The sequence below is a fragment of the Calonectris borealis genome, chromosome Z (assembly GCF_964195595.1).
Source record: "Calonectris borealis chromosome Z, bCalBor7.hap1.2, whole genome shotgun sequence".
NCBI lineage: Eukaryota > Metazoa > Chordata > Aves > Procellariiformes > Procellariidae > Calonectris > Calonectris borealis.
The window spans coordinates 12,209,604-12,227,142 of NC_134352.1; the positions used below are offsets into that span (position 1 = coordinate 12,209,604).

Genomic DNA, 17,539 nt, shown 5'->3' on the forward strand with positions numbered 1-17,539 from the left:
AGAACTTTTTTGTTTCGAAGCACTGAAGTCATTACCTATAGAGAAGACAGGCTTGTTTTCCACATCAACCAGCCTTCAGCTGAAGACAGCAAGATGTGGTATCAGTCCCATCTAGTTTCTTTGGCATCCCCAAGCACATTCGGTATTATTCACAGTGAAGAGCAGAGATTGCTTTGAGGTTTGGTCAGCCCAGAAGGACTAAAAACAGTGGTTTCAGTAGCAAAGGCTACCGTGCTGAAGCAGGGTACTTTGCAGATTTAACCATTCCACGACCTAATGTTTTAAGACCAAGCCACCTGCTATGGGAAGAAGCGCTGGTCATTCAGATCCAAAGGGAAGGCAAAGCAACCTTCATTCAAAGGCACAGAAGTCAGCCGAAAACTATTCAATAAGAAGGAAGCCAAAGGATCAGTGTTGGGCTTTAAGCAGCCTCTTAGCTTGACTCATTTTGCGTCACTAAATGGTCCCTACCTCAGGGAGGGTAAGTTGCCAGCCACCACTAATTGAAATGAGGACAACCATGAAGCATGGCCTAGTGAATTCACCAAGACAGAGCTATATGTTCTGGCAGTTCCTTTTAAAAGGCATACTCTTCAGGCAGGATACCCTTGTTTCGGGGGAATTTGCTTTCAAATTAACAAACTGTGTGTAGAATAGTCAGTACAAAAAGATCAAGACTTAAAAAAAAAATCCCATTATTGCATTCTCAGAAGTACAGCATCACCTCTGTAGGCCTGAACATGGACATTTCTCCTTCTTTTTCGTTTCTACTTTGTAAGGTACTTCACCTGAAGTGAAGCATAAAATTGACTGATGCCGTATAGAGCTGAACTGCAGGAAGTCCAAGTAGGGCTCGAGAATCCACCTTGTGACTGGGGACACAGAAGTGTTTGGCAACATAAGTAGTTTGACAACATAACTGTTTAGAGGACATAGTAGCCAAGGCTTATGATCAAGAGTGACCAATGTCAAAAACATCCCCTTATATTTAACAGGTTATTCTCATGCCATGCAGAAGTAAAGAACTTATCAGACACGGTCACAAATGCTGTCTCCAGCATGCACAGAACGATGACAGAAAAAAGCATCCTCAAAAAAGATGGGGATTATTCAGAGTCATATCAGTATTTTTACTAATTGTGCATTAGCAGAATGCAGGTATGAGCACTGGCAATTACACTACTTTGTATTATTCAAAAAAGGTACAGCCTCTGGCTAAAGTCAGTCTCACTATGCAGAAGACCAGAAGGTCAAATTTAGGAGAAGAGATCCCTAACTTGGCTCACTCTGCTCACCCTCAGCAGGTGCAGATGTAGATGAACTAAACACTTGGGAAATATTCCCCTTAGTATCTCTTTGCTGCCAGATTCTTGTTTAAGCATCATCCTTGTACTGATGACACAGTAGCGTCTGCATCAATGTGGGAAAAGGTGGCGTAACTTCTTTCTGCTATGCTAGGGGAGCAATTACATCATCAGGACAAGAGAAGAAAGCATGCGCTGCATGCTAAAGACAAGTGCTGGGGTTCGTGCCAGAGCTGCCTGAAGGTTTTTAGGCCTTGTCCTCCACTATTCATGTACACAGTTGGGGAATATCTCTCCAGCATACCCAAGCCATCAACACAGACATGTGACACAACCTGCATCAACTAAAGCTTTTGTCTTCCCACTTTCCACTGTTGCTGCTCAGGGAACAGTGAGTCACAAAAGTTTCTATTTAGCATAAGAAAAATGTCCATTTTCTGCCACTACCTTTCGGTACCAGGAAAGTATTGGCTTCCATCCCTTAAACCAAAGCATAGAGAACATGCAGCCTCGAAGAGGTGTAGTTTTAAACACACAGAAGCTAACCAGCACATTCAAGAGCTGCAACCAAGAACTAAGTTAAAAATGTGTTCTTGAAAGCTGGATATTTGAGAACTCTGCAAAAAAAAAGAGCCAGGAAATAAAGTACCAAAGTCAACTGATTCAATTTCTGAACAAAATTAATGAAATGTCGACATAAGTAGTACATCAATGTTTTTTAATTTGAGCTTAGAGTTGAAAAATGGAGATGAGACAAACTGAACTTTGCCAACCATCCTTTCATTCTCGTTTTGAAGTGCAGGCATCCATCTGGTAGTTCTTTCAAAGTTAAACAACTGGTTTAAATACATGCGACCTGTGCACCAGCTGTTGCTAAAATAAATTACTAACAGAATACATCACACTGGAGTTCATACTCGCACTCTCAGACAGCACATATTGATTCAAGTGTGCATTCTGAAGAAATTGCTCAAGTGCTGCAATGCAAAAGCGCCTTTACCCATAAAGCTGAATAAATGAAGTCCATTCTTTTCCCAAGCTACAAGTTTAATTACCTGCATCCCTGAGAAACAAAGTTTTGCATGACTAATATAGTCATGCAAAGGGCTAATAACGTCATGACTCCAATGGAGTTGAATAAAAACTCAAGTAAACTGTGTGGAAAAGCAGATATTTCTACATCTGCATCTTCTTTCCAAAGACTTCAAAGCTCAGAACATTTAAATGCCCTGTTAGCATTTATAGCACTCTTACAAACCTGGATGAAATGCAAATACAGACACTTAATTTTTGGGTGTAGAATCTAGATAACGATGAACCTAAGTTCCTTCTGACTAGCAACATCAGCATTGTTTTCTTCTGCCTTTATTCCATGATTTAACAAAACTGCAAAACACCATCTCACAGCTTACCGCTTGGAAAATTAAAAGATGCAGAAAATCCCAAAACCAACGTACCTGTTATTTTGTCCCTGACAAGCTTGCAGGATTCTATCTCACCAATGCTGCCAAACAGACTCTTCAGCTCCTCTTGTGTCATGTTCTGTGGAAGGTAGTTGACTATTAAATTGGTCTTGCTGTCTTCTGTGTTCCCAGAATCAACTGGTGATGAGCAATTGTTTATGGTGGTTGAACCATGGGCTGTGTTATTGCAAGTTGGTCCATTAGACAGTTGTGTTTCCATGGCAGCAATTACCTGCTGAAAAACACAGAGAACAAGAACCATCAAAATTCATATTTCACCATCTATTAGGAGAGTCCAGACAAGAATCTAGAAGACCTGTCACTATGCAGAAGTGGTATTGCCAGGGCCAAATACTGCCTCTACATGCAAAAAAACTCCACCAACACAGAAGGATTTTAACTATTAGTCAAGGCAATACTTTAAAAACTTACAGGCAAACAAAGTTCTCGCTAAAATCTTCTAGGAGCCCTCCCAATGAAGTCAATACCCAAAGCCTAGTTTCCATCCTCCCCCATTCCCTTCATTTAGGGGCATCATAGCCGTTCTAGTACATAAGTTACCAAGCAGAATTGGCCTGTTGCAAGGGTAATCAGTTCTATTAACTTAGAACTGATAACTGAAATTATATGAAATGCAGCTTTTGAAGTGATAGTATTTGGTTATTTTCAAAAAGAGGTGAGTGTTAACTGTATCCTGAGCCTATTTCTCATAAGCAAAAGGAGAAAGTAAGATTAGTAATTTAAAGAGATACTTGAAGAGACATATGAATGTGCTGGGATGGAAAACAGACTCTTCCTTGATAAACTCTAGGTCAACCTTCTGTCACCACAGGTTGGAAGTAAATTTCTAAATGCTTTTATTTGATTAAATTGACAATTCCTGGTTCTCACTTCTTCCCTCCCCTGCACCCTGAAAACAGTTAAATTTGATACTTAACTTGATTTACTTTTAAACATCAAAATAAGGGAGTAATCACCACTCCAGGAACTACTGTATTTCATCTAAAAGTAACTGACTGTATGATTGGCAGATACAGCAGCAATCATTTGGAGAAATATCAGTACTGGCGCACAAGCTACCACATGTACAAAAGGCTCTCTACCATCTCAGTCAGTCACTGAATGGTAACAGTTAGTAAATACAGTGGATTTTTAATGGCAGCCTAATATCCAAGACTTGGGCAGCCTACCCTGTTTGAGACCAACTATATAGGACAACGTTCAACAGAAAATTCTATAAATTAATTCTCCAGTAACAAACATTTCAACGCAGAAGCAAGACTCATCAAGAAGTTTCACTAAAAAAAATCCAGCAATCACTGAAATCCAACCTCATACCTAAATTTCTAGGAGTTCTCACACAAAAAAGCCTATTGTAAAATCGCAGTGTTATGTCAGGACCTCTGGAGGTCATCTGTCCTAACTGTCCTGTTCAAAGCAGCATATGCAATCAATGCATACCCAAACAGCTGATTAGGTCAACTGTACTCAGGGCATGCAAATGTGAATTTCCTAAAAACAAGAGAAGGGGTAAGTTTACTGTCTTAAACTACAATTCAGGCATTCCTGGGAACACATTTCTATGTTCTGCATACAGAAGTATTTTCCAAGAGGTTACTTCAACACAACGTTTTCCTGAGGAGCTACAACCAGAACAACATTATCTTTCCTTGTGACAAACTCCAAGGGGAAACCTGCTCCTGGCACTGTGATGAAACAAGTCTGCTGAAAAGATGAGAAAGTAGATGATCCCAATTAAGATAAATTACTTTTCAAAACACCAGTATATCTGGCAGAGCCAGTAGCCACAAATGCTGTGCTCTGACTGAGGCTCTCTGGAATTGCTTTTTTCCTCCTCTTTTTCTTTTTTCTCAAATTTAAAGTTTTCATTGATCAAAATTAGCAGGATTTAGCAAGGACAACAAACAACCCTCACTTAATTGCACATTTATTTTCATGTTCAGGTGGCAAGAATGAGATCCTAAGCCAACATTCAAGTGAACAGCTGCAATAGCCTGCGCATGCTGAAATTACAGCATTTCTCAGCTATAGAACCATCTGCTCTGAATAAAGTGATACTAATATGTTTTACAAATAATGCATATTCCATTGATAGGTTGAATACAACTGTTCATAAAACACAAAGCACTTCTTCAGCAGTTACTAAATATTTTCCTCCCAGAAAAATAGTTTAAGAGATAAATTTACAGTTTTCAAACAATTTCTTAGAATAAGACTTGTAAATACACTTTTAAAATAGTAATCATAAATACACAGTATACAGGTTTTTAAAGTTACTGTAATTTAGTATTCAGACCATACCAAAACCATTTTATTACAATACTATTCTTCAATTATTCACCAGGTATTTTGAATTAGTACTAAAATCTAATTGACATTAGAAGAAAGGCAAGCCACTGCAGTATAATTTCTACAGGAGATCACCATATTATAGAAAAAGTTGTCATGGTACGCCAGTGCGCTCTAGGCTCTCGCAGAATAGGGACACAACCTACAGCCTATAACGAAACATAGAAGAGTGTTAATGTTCCAAATGGGAGATTAAAGAGTTTGGTATGGCCTCAGCACTATTAACATGTAAAAAAGTAGCCTACAGAATTTAAGAAAAATCCCACAGACCCCAGTCCAAGGCTCTGCTGCCCACGAACCACTTCTAAGCAGAGAAGCCACATCACACAGTCTGACTGCCATGTTAGTTTGGAGTTGCCGTCTGCAATATGGACACAAAAAGTACCGTATGTTAGATTAGCAAGATAATGCAACAAATCAGTTTGTACAAATTTACAGTAATTGCATTTATATTCCCAGCACGTCCATGCAGTGTGGCTTAATTGGATTTGAGGCAATTCCAATCTAATCTTTCCAAATTCAGTTCTAAAGTTATTTTTCTTACATGAAATAAGATGCTTATTTTTAAGAAGATTTAAAAGATAATGCAGTCTAGTTACTCCTGCCAACTACCCTGGAAACCACCTCCAGAACCACATCATGCCTAAAAGGAACTATACCACAAAACAGTAAAATCTTCAAGACTGAAGGAAGAGGAAAGAAAGAAAACACAGTGAGCCCATTTTCCATTAGCACGTAAGATGACCATGCACCACTGAAAAACAGCTCCCCTTACATGCCTTTCCCACCCACAAAGAAAATACACAAGACGACAAACTACTTTGCTAGAATCCAGTCTGTTCTTAAAATCCTACATTTTAAAAATTAAGTAAATTTAAAATCTTGCACAGATGGTATTCAGCAAGTTTCCCTGCAATAGCTGCTTAAAAGTACCACTGGACATGCAAGTGGCAGTAGAGTCAAGGATTTCTCAAGTGGAATAACGGGAGCAAAATATGCAAGAGAGAATTCTTCATAAGGGTATTTTTGTCCCCAACCACACTGTTGTCTGTTTTTAAATAAAACATCATTGCAAACCCAGTTGTATTTGAATTGAACAGTGCTAGGAGGATACCACAAAAGCTAATGGGCCATTTGCAGATGATTACAAGTAGTCCAGATGTTAAATATAACCACAATACTGGCACAAATAGGAAGACTCCAGACTGTTGCCACAGCTTGAGACTGGTGTAAATACAAGAGATCCTTTTTTGCCCCTGGTTAGCAGATGAGGTAATTCTAAACTTGATAAAAAACCCCAAGGACTCAGATTCTGGAAGGCTGCTGCATCCAGGGTTTATAAACACATACTTTAAAACCACTTTTCCTGTTTTAAAACAGTGTAAATTAGTCTTCATTTCAGTTTTCTACCAGTATGGTTAACTGACTTCATGTCTGGTCTTTATTTCTAACTTAGGTTGATAAAGATGTTTAATCATCTCTTTTTATGCAAAATACTGAAGCTTTGGTATCAGCTGCAAGCTTGCAAGCCATTCTCTCTGGTCTCAACCCAAAAAGAATGCTCACAACTGCACTTCTGAAGCTCTCCATTGTATACAGGCAAGTATGTTTGATGAACTGCTTATTACATGAAGAAAAACTGAAAGTCTCAACTGACTTTTAAGCCGAGATAAGCTTTACTAAGGAGACTGCATGAAAGTAGCAGTCTACAAAATTCTCTGTCCTACAGAGACTGCAGTGATGTGCATAAGATGATGTATTTGGATCTCTATAGCTCTCAGCAAAGCAGCATGACCTGATAGATTATTTGCTTCCTGTGAGCCGCGGGCTGCAGATGGAAAACTCCAATAGGACAGCTTACTTGTGCGCACAGGACTTCAGTGTACTGGCTACACAGACTTCACTGTGCCCTTGAGCATCACAGCACTTCTCAAAAAGGCAAAGAGCACCCCTCATTTTAAGTACTTGCAGTTTGCCTAACACATCTATCTTCACTGAAGTGTTCCACAAGGTACTCACATCAACATACAAATCAGTTCTTTAACTACACACCATTATGTCTCAAAACCAATGTTTGCTCTACCAATTCTTTTATCATTTTTATTACTTTCAAAGCTATACAGAATGCTCTTTCACACCTAGTTTGAAAAACTAGAGTTTTTACCCTTTACTTACACTTCCACCTGACCTGAAAAAAAATAAGGGATATAAGTAATTACAACGAAGAAAAAAATGTAACTTTTTAAAAATCAGTTTCCGGCCTAAACTCTGTACTTTAAGATTAAAATGGCACATTAACATAGAATTCGAGTTGTGAATAGTCTCCAAAAAAGTTTCAAAATACTGAACTACTGAAAAATCACTAGTACCATTAAAAAGCTAATACAGTTTTTGGCTATTAGCCTCAGAGACAGTATTACACTTCAGATTATTAAACTAGCTCAGCAATTACTGCATTCAAAACCTAAGATATCAGTAAGTTTAGGAAACAGGGCTCTATGTCTATTAAAGAAATGTAAGTTTGTCTTAAAATACATTCAGATTAAGAGGAGAACAATTAAGTGAAGTTGGAAAAGGAAACCTGCTCCTTCTTTACAGTCCTGAAAGGAATTGGAACTGAAGCCAAAGTTGTTCAGTTCAGCAAATTGTGAGTGGCTCCCTTTGTTAACATACAGTGCATGGGAGCCACCTACCTTTCAATAAACTTACTTTTAATTCACCAAGCACAGTTAAGATTTTAAATCCAAACACTCTTAAACAGTGTTTGTGGATCCCAGTTTCTAATTAGGTGCAGTTCCAAGTTAGTCATGAGTAAGGTTCGCCTAGCAGAGAAGCAACTAGTTTTTTTTTTTAAAACAAGACCAAAGACATCAGGAGTTAAAAAGCCATATGGTTTACACAATTAGTTCTGGTTGCCATAGAACAGTTCTAATTATATCAACAGTAGATTTTTATACGAGAGCTTTAGAAAAATAAAGTGGAGCTAGCAAGATGAAGACCAGCAAAACAATAGTCACAGTGGTCTACTAACTTTCCCTACAAAACAGGTATTTTGGTATGTAACACTCAACTGCTCATGTTTGGCTGAAAATAGAAGCTGAGGCTGGATCCTGGCTGTGTTGAGACAGAACTAAGGTGAGGTCACAAAACAGAAAAGCCTTCAACCACTGTTACCACCTCAGGTGCATATGCTAGGCAGAAACCTTTAGTGCATCACACTTCTGGCCAAAGCCATTCTACTACCTGTTTTGATTCATATCTGTGCATACCCATCATTGAGGAAATAAAATTATTTCACATAGGTTTTTATATACAGAATTTACTTCTATTTACAGACACCACACCAAAATCACTGCACAGATGCCTGTCTTGGTTAAGCTATATACTTCTGAATGGTATTATTCCATAAAGGTGATTACAGAAAAATCAGCACCCTGAATCTAAGTGGCCAGACACAAGATATTAAACACATCTGCCTCCTCCAACAGGTTACCACTGTTCAGAGACAACTGAAGCTGCACCATGAGATGTTTCCAGTCTCAAGGGTCACAGCTGATACAATGCTCTTGATAAAATTCTAAGAGATCCTAAACATGCTCCTGAAGATCCTCCTGAAGAGTTACACACCAGGAGACTTTCAGATCATGCTTTTGAATTCAGTATTTGCCCTTTTTCCTCTTGGGTACAAACAGTGGAATGGAAGCACGTGACAATTATCACATGTTGCTATTTGCATAAGCAGACATTACAGATTTTGTTTTCATAATACCATATAGCAGAACAAGCAGAACCCATAGCTGAGTACAATGTCCTTTGTATCTTCCAGATATGAAGGTCTAAACCAGAACTTTAGTCTCAGCTTGTAATAAAGTTATTCTCTTTTTTAAATTTAAATACTCAGGGTGTTTTACAGAGGATTTATACCACCTACTTTGACTCACAACAGCAATGAAGGTAATTCAGCAAGGATAAGATGTTTGTTAGAAGTGTTGCTAAATACCTTAAATAAAAAAGAAAAAACCCACATCATTATTTGAGGGCTTAGTGAAAGGCAACAGCCCTGACATAACCTAGACGCTGAATTTTGCTTTAAAAAACAGAACTCAGGAAAAAATTTTAATACCTCAAAAAAATATTTAAGTGTACCGTTATTTGTATTTCGAATAGCTGCAATTCTTAATGCTTCCTCTTTACTGATTTTTATCTTTACTGGGGTGTTAATTTGAAGGGCTCATTTTTTTCCTTCAAATAGTCAAGTATCTTATGAACCTGCATGAAAGCGCAGCATTAATTTGTGCATACTCAAAAAAGCTGCACGATAAGAGATAAATGGAGGCTGTTGAATCCAGCATATGCAAAAACTATTACATAGGCTGCTAGAACATCCCAATCTTCTTTATGGGTAAAGGCACATACAGGCCAGAGGGCATTTCATTTCTTCAGTCAATAACCTTGCTTGTCAGAATAAAACACTACTCACTCTTTCAGTTTCCCTGTACGAAGGGTAGTTGTCAAGGAGAGCTTGATGGTTACTCTGATGTCCACACGTTAACAGCACATATTGTGCTTGGTGAGTACTGCACAAACAGGCTAAACAATGTTAATTTCTTAGTCTGTGTTTTCACCATTGCTTTAAAACAGCATAAACAAGCATTTCTCCATTAGCAGTGCATGCTCATTCGTGTCCTCCCTTCCATTACACTACTGAAAAAATCTGTAGCACAAACTAGATTAGGGTACTGCTCCAGGAGAAAACTCACTCAGCCCAAGAGAACCCACCAGTAAAGTATCTCTTGATTTATGCAAAGTTATGAGGAAGAACTTTGTGATACAATACTGATCAAAGACAATAAAAACCTCACAGAAAACTTAGAATTAGCTTCTGATAATAAGGTGGTCTCAATTTTCAAAGTAACTTACAAAGATACTAATGTAAACACAGGTAACTAAGACCAGAAAGCAGAAGAGTCCTATGCAACAACAAAACCCAACTACATAGCCCCTCTAAGGTGACGGGTTAGAAGGGAAACCTTTTCACACTGGCTCTTGTATGAATCACTAAACAAGTAATACTGCTTAACACTTCTATACCTTGGCCTCAAAAGCATGGTGAGAAAGTGAGCGAAGAGATGGAAGATGGATATGAAAAGAGTCATATGGGATGTAAGCAAATTTAATTAATTCTTGTGACTGGTGCTGCAAACATTAATCTGCAGAAGCTTTCAGCAAGGATGAAGAGGCAGCTAGACAGACTTGCCCTTTGCAGGTAGGCAATGAGAAGACAAGTGGACAAGTGTAGACAACTGACCAAGAAACAGCCATCAGTAGAGGCATGAATTCTGCTATCAGGAAGAGAGCTTGATAGTCCTGGTGACTACACTAAAATGACAGAAGGAAGAAAGGGCAAGTTATCTACTTGTCCTGGTTTTGGCTGGGATGGAGTTGATTTTCTTCCTATTAACTGGTATAGTGCTGTGTTTTGGATGTAGTGTGAGAATAATGTTGATGACACACTGATGTTTTGGTTGTTGTTAGGTAGTGTTTGTGCTAGTCAAGGACTTTTCATTTTCCCATGCCCTACCAGATGTGCAGGGGGCTGGGAGGGAGCGTGGCCAGGGCGACTGGCCCAGCTGGCCAACAGGCTATTCCATACCATATGACGTCATGCTCAGCATATAAGGCTAGGTGAAGAAGGAGGGGGGGCGTTCGGAGTGATGGCGTGTGTCTTCCCAAGTAACCGTTACACATGATGGAGCCCTGCTTTCCTGGCGATGGCTGAACACCTGCCTGCCGATGGGAAGTGGTGAATGAATTCCTTGTTTTGCTTTGCTTGCGTGCGCGGCTTTTGCTTTCCCTATTAAACTGTCTTTATCTCAACCCACGAGTTTTTCTCACTTTTACCCTTCTGATTCTCTCCCCTATCCCACCCGGCGGGGGGGGGGGGGGGTGAGCAAGTGGCTGCATGGTATTTGGCTGCTGCCAGGTTAAACCACAACACTACTGAATGTAAAAAATTTATAGGGAACACTAAAAATGTATACACAGATTAAAAAAAGTCTCCACACAGTATGCAATGCTTTTGGAAACTCTTGCTATTCCTGTAAAATACCTAAGAACTTATGGATGCTCAAAACAATGCTGCATCAATGCTACTAGTGTCTTATGAAAAAAGCCAGCATAAATATTTGCAAGCAGTTCTGAAAAAAATAATGCATGAACAACAAGGTGAGGACATTGCTTGACAATGCAGTAATCTAGAGACCATGCAGGTACTCTTCTGTCTGACTGCAATTAGTGACTAACCACCGTGTCAGTTGGGGTAAAGGAAGGGAAATGTGCAGGGTAATTTAAGTTATCTTAGAAACCATACTAGAAATATCAACTCTAATAGTCTTCTGTAAAGAAAACAAACACCTGCATTCTCTGTTAAGTGATCAGTTCAAGTGAGACTCCAATAAAGTAAAACCATTTTTATGTTCCTAATTATTCAGGTCGATTTAGACACATAACCACTTCTACCAACATAACAACTTACTCCCTGAGAGCATCAACATGCAGCATTAATTAGCTTATGCACAGGATGAAAGAACTCAGCACAAAATTATACTCTTTTTCATCATCCTCTTTCATTCAAAAAAGTTTAAAGCCAGCTGAGGGGAAACAATTACTTTTGTTATATTCGAAAGCCTAACTAAATGTCAAGTTGAGCCTATCTGAACACAGCCAATATTGCTGATGTTCAGCAAGAGTTCCACTGAAACTATCACTGGACTACACAGAGAGCCATTCAGGCCTGAAACAAATAGCAAACCTCAAAAAAGTTGTGAGCAATTCCAGACTTAATCGATACTTTAAATGAGACCATTGTTTAAAGAAAGGATATGCTCAGACTTTTCAGCTGCACACTACCATTCACAAAATCTTGCTAACTACAGTTCTTACTCTTACTCATTTAAACACTTGCACATGCTGTCCCAGTCTCATGTGCTACCTCCCAGCTTTCTAGTGAAGTGCTCTCCAAGGCAATACAATTCTGTCAAAATGCAGATGTGTCCTGCAAGAAGTAATAGGATCTTACTGCAGACATTTCCCTTCAGCCTTATATATCTGCAGTCCTCTTGAGCCTACTGAGAGTAACAGAAGAAAACAGATTCAATGGGGTGAAAGGAGACCACTTGAGGACTCTTTAAACACAGCATCTTGACAGCTTGAGGGGTTTCAAAGTCAACATCCACTTTTAGACATACAGTGCCTGCTCCACTTGAACTGGCTAGGATGTCTACTTCAATTTTTCAGCATTTACCTCACTATTCTAGTTTTATTTTTATTCCACTTTTTCCTCTTTCATGCTGCAGTTACATCCTTCTACCCCACTGGCAATTTCAAAAGTTGAAGTTTTACTTTCAGGTAAATAGCCAGGAAAGGGAAGCAAACCAGGTTAGTCTGACTCTGAAGAGATGCCCAAATTTAAAAAAGAAAGTTAGAAAAACAGCTTCTTCCCGATCAAGAAAGCAACTTCAAGGCCTCCCACTACTCCATTTACTCTCCCATTCCTCTCCCTGAAAGGGAACATAGCTAAAAGGTTTTGTCCCTCATGCACCCACAACTTTCCTCAGTGCAACGGAGGGCCCAGCAATGGATGACAGGACTCATCTTCCAGGTTGAAGACGACAAGGTTAGAGGAACACTTCTGCTCCGCTGATTTTTCATGGCAGCACTTCTCTTGCCCACAGCTCCCTGGAGAGACAGTTGGGCCCACAACCCAGCAGTATTGCAGACATTCTACCAGAGGCACGTCCCAGCAGACCCACAGAACCAGATTTTGAGAACTTGGTATCTCCATCACAGCCCTATCCTTCAAATGGCAGGATGAATCCCCATAATCTCCTCCCTTCAGGGGCATTTTTGTTCTCTCACAGTAAACTTTTATCTCAAATGTAGAGTAGGCAAGGAAGAAGTTGCGTGACTGAAAAGCGCTACCCCTTAAGCCCCCACGTACACAGCTAGTTTAGCTAAGCAACTCACATCCTCAATCCCATACAAAAAGGGAAAAAAAGCAAGCAGCTGAAAGTCAAAAACCAGAGGCCTCCATGCCTCTCCCTTCCTCCGTACCCGTCTTTAAAAGCTCTTTCAAAGTGGTGTCAGGCTGGGACAGCAACACAAAGCCTGCGCACTCATATGCCTCCACCAGCCCAGATCACCAGTGGCCTGATAGACAGCCATGTCACAAGTTGGAGACTGATGACAAGCAAAGGTTATATGCAACACGAAAAAGTATTTAAACCAAACTGAAACCATTACACACACACCGAATCAAGTCATTTTTGACAGGAAACCTTCCGGGGAAGAAGAGATGTTCAGTTAGACAAGAGCTCAACTAGCACGATGTGGCAAGAGGCACTGAAGTTTGCCGTGAACTCAGCATTACAGCAGACAGGACAGCAAACAAACTACCTGAACAGCCCAGGACATGACGTTGTCCAAAATTGATTCAATGATCTAGGATCACATCTTACAGATGTTAAACACTATTCAAATACTAAATACCTGCCTTCCCCCATTGGTGAAAGGCCTCAAAGTAGCATGTAAGACAAAAAATAAGGATTTGGAGCACCAACTGACTTGAGCTGCATAATTTTTTTCACAGCTGGCCATGAGGGGTTGGAGGAGCAAAAGGAACACTGTTCAAACCAAAACACTTCCAGTCAGCATTTTCTGACCTCTTCAGTTAAGAGCAGCTCAGACTTCACTTATAGCCTTATGAGGCTTCCATTACTTCACTACTTAGAAAAGATTTAAGATCATCAAGGAAGAATAAAGACATCACAAGCCATTCTTGTCTGACAATTCAGAATGAAGTAATATGAAAAAATATGGCCAAAAGCCAGTTTACTCTGAACACCTATTACAGATAAAGACTGATTATTCAGTCTCTAACATTCTTAACAGTCTGATGTTAATAATCACATCTTTTAGAAAAAACAAGTTTAAAGACAGCTATGACTCCTCCCTGCCTGCCCCACCAGTAGGAAGTCACTGCGGTTCCATGAATGCAGCACAGACTTCCAGCAGCAGATGAAGAGAACTTTATTTCTTAATCCTGCTATCCATGAGTAATGAATAATGCAACACAGACATAACATGACAGATCCATATGCTGTACTGAGATGACTTATGTGCAGAAATCTTTATTTGTATAATCCAACTAAAAATGCAGAGAGATGGGATACCTAAGAAGTTTTCCTATTCTAAAATAATCTTGCTCTTGATTTCAGTCAGCACAGAAATCTTACCCAAGTCTTAAGGTTTCTGACCTCTGTGGATGAGAACCCCTGCACAAACATAAATTCAAGAACCGAGAACACAGCAGCCAAGACGCCAGAACCCTTTGTTAAATCTCTAAGAATTTGATACATCATAGTTAATAATTCTGTTTATCATATTTTCCTATCATTCTGTCCAGAAAATACAAAGTTTCTGGGGCCATTTGGCTTCCATACACTCTAGCTCTTTCTCCTAACCTTTTGTTTATGGAAAGCTGTATCTAATTAGTCTTCCACCTCTAGTGTTTTCCAGTTCTCCAATTTCCATTAAACTAAGTATCACTAAATTGACCTAAAATACCCTTGTTCCTTACATGGGCTAACCTACATGTTTTTATTTGATTCTTATGCTATATTATTTCACGTATTATCCTATGCTAGGTGTTATACCCAAACCTATTAAAACTTCATGTATTATGCAGTAGACATTTCTATTACCTATGTCTAACCCACTAAACATTGTATATACATATTGCTGAAATCTAGACCCTGTAACAGCAAATTCTACATTAGGTAATTTTCTTTCAAATTAGTTTTGAAAAGCTGACTTCACTGTATTAGGAGATTTATCATTGCATCAAAAAATACCATTTTATAGTAAAACTAATCATATGCCTAATTCAATAGTGAGAGAAACAATAGTCACAGGAGTACACTATGCAACAGAACTCCCAAATACTGAGAATCATATCTTTCCAAATTTATTTTATTCTCCTGTGCACACTTTCAAACTTTAATATCAAAGGAAAATCAAGAGAATTGTTTAGAAAAAAAGCTGGTGAGAAGTCTCAAGATAGCATGATAGCAATAACGGAGTCAGTCCAACAGCATACAGCTCTGAGTATATTTTCCTGCCCTGTATCAATGTACATCAAGCACTAGAACGTCCCCTATGCCCCAAAAATCTCCCTGCAACACACACTACAGGACAAAAAAGAACCTGGACAGAGAAATCAGACATACAGCAGCAACCAAAAGTTTACTTTGAGAACACCAACAGGTGAAAACATGATGCTGATGCTATCTGACTTAAGATACCCTTGCTTCTGTATGGGCTAACCTGCATATTTTTATTACCATTTCACTACAGCAATGCACTGACTCTGAGGCATGGGAGAAGGGCAGCTGCTTTCACCCAGCACCCAAGTTTGAGATCAGGAATTTAAGACCTTGCTTGTCTTTAGCACCCTTTATAGCAAGCCTGACAAATCACATTATTTACCATGGTACTCAAAGGCTGACCTCTCAAGTGCTGAAGAATACCTCAAAATAAACCCAATGGTGGATTTTATGCTGTGACATCCCTCTGACATGGAGAGAGGAATCTGAGTTTGGAAGTTTTTGTTTCATAATGAATTACTTCCAGAACAGCAGCAAGTCCACTTTCACAGGGTGAACATTATGCTTGGGGAGGGAAGGGGATGTCTTGTGAAGCGAAGGCATCAATAAATTAATAAAGGCTGTTCAGAAACAGTATGCATCTTCCCTCCTGGCACTTTTATCTTGCAAAAAAGATGACAGTGGTTTAAATTGAATCTCCTGAAGTACAGGGTACTTAAACATACCCTTTACCAGCATCAAGTAAAGAATATGTTTTACTACAGCAGAAAAAAATAAATCAAAAGTAAGCACTGGAGACATGCTGACAACAGGTCAAAAGGCATCAGTGCTATGGAGAAGTCTGAACTGACTGCTATTGTCAGCATTGAAGTCCTTGCTGGTATCAGATATGGGTTCTCACTGTCCTGTATGATCATACATTCCCACTAAATATACACAGGAGTTCCAAACAGTTAAAAAGGTAGAAGTTACACTACTTAAGTAGTTTGTAGGAGTTGAATTTCCATAGATCCCATTTTCAAAAAAGTGCCATCCAGATTACATTGGAACAGATTCTTCAACAAATTATAATAGAAGCAGCTCTGAGTTTGAAAAAGTCTGTTTCATTAGGTGTCAGCATGATCCAGCTCTAAAAGAAAGCCTATCAGGAAGAAAACTATTTACTCTACATTATTCATTTGGACAGGCTGTTCATTTAAGCTCTGCTGCCCACATTTTAAATGTGGGCATTTAAAAGAACAGCATAACTAAGAACATAAGGACACAGACATAAGACAAACAATCATCCACTTCAAAGTCAGGATAGCCAAAATTTGAATAGAGTCTGTTATACAAAGTGCTATATTGTCTCACAGCCAGAAAACAAGGATTTTTCCTTTTTTGCACTGTAGGTAACTACTTAAAGATATTACATTTTCCTGGAAGTAGAGCCATCATTTCACCTCCTCTCTTGCTACCAAAAAGAAGTCAAAATATATTGGAACGGTCTTCTACCTATTTCCTAATACACAGACCAGCACCTCTAAATCCTGAAGTCCTGATATCAATGACGCACACATCTCTGCCTGAAAGATCAAAACTGTATTTCGTTGTCCCGTTATATAGGTACAACATAAAAAACTAAGAACATAGGGTTGTTAGGTTATTTTTAACCAAGTCGGAAGTCAAAAAGGATGTTCATTTATTTATTTCACTCTGCAGGCATGTTATACCATTCTACATTAAATACACCTTTCAGTCAATGCTCAACTTTTAACCTTCAGAAGTTTATTCATTGCTTTGTAAAGTTTTTGGGGGAAGTAGCAGAAAAATAGGTTCAAGTATGCTTCCTAGCAACAGCAGCAAGGAAAAAGAACTTAAACCTTTCTTACTGCAAATCCTGCATAAATACTGTACAAAATGCATGGTCACTACAAGTTACCTGCGAGTCAGTTCTGCAAGACAGTGCCTCAGCTGAAAGATCTGGAAGTGCTCAGCCTATGTGTAACGGGCAATGCAAAAGCTTTACAGCTCTTTAGGCAGAGAGAGCACATCAGGACTACTTGCCTAAGGCTAGCAGTAGCTACATTTGCACTAAACTTGTTAATTTATAGAAAAAAAAATATTAAAAGAACATTGGTTTGAGACTTATGACTGCAGAAATTCATTTAACCATACTAAAGCTCTGGAGCCTGATGTCGCAAAGGCTTTTAAAAAGCCAGTGCATGGGAAGGCTGGAAAAGTTGAAGTCACAAACTAC

At 39.1% G+C, this 17,539-nt stretch overlaps 1 protein-coding gene across 2 annotated transcripts in view; it reads right to left on the bottom strand.

Annotated features, from left to right (window-relative positions):
• ELAVL2 (ELAV like RNA binding protein 2) overlaps positions 1–17,539 on the bottom strand; it is a 102,267-nt gene that overhangs the window by 51,530 nt on the left and 33,198 nt on the right. Inside the window, exons 1-2 of one of the 2 annotated variants that reach the window (XM_075136494.1) lie at positions 5,408–5,491; positions 2,762–3,002 (exon numbers count right to left, since the gene is read on the bottom strand). In XM_075136494.1, coding sequence (XP_074992595.1) covers positions 2,762–3,002; positions 5,408–5,479 — 313 coding nt within the window. In that variant the 5' untranslated portion in view covers positions 5,480–5,491. Of the gene's footprint in view, positions 1–2,761; positions 3,003–5,407; positions 5,492–17,539 lie in introns of those variants that run through there. The other variant, XM_075136493.1, reaches the window with a different exon arrangement.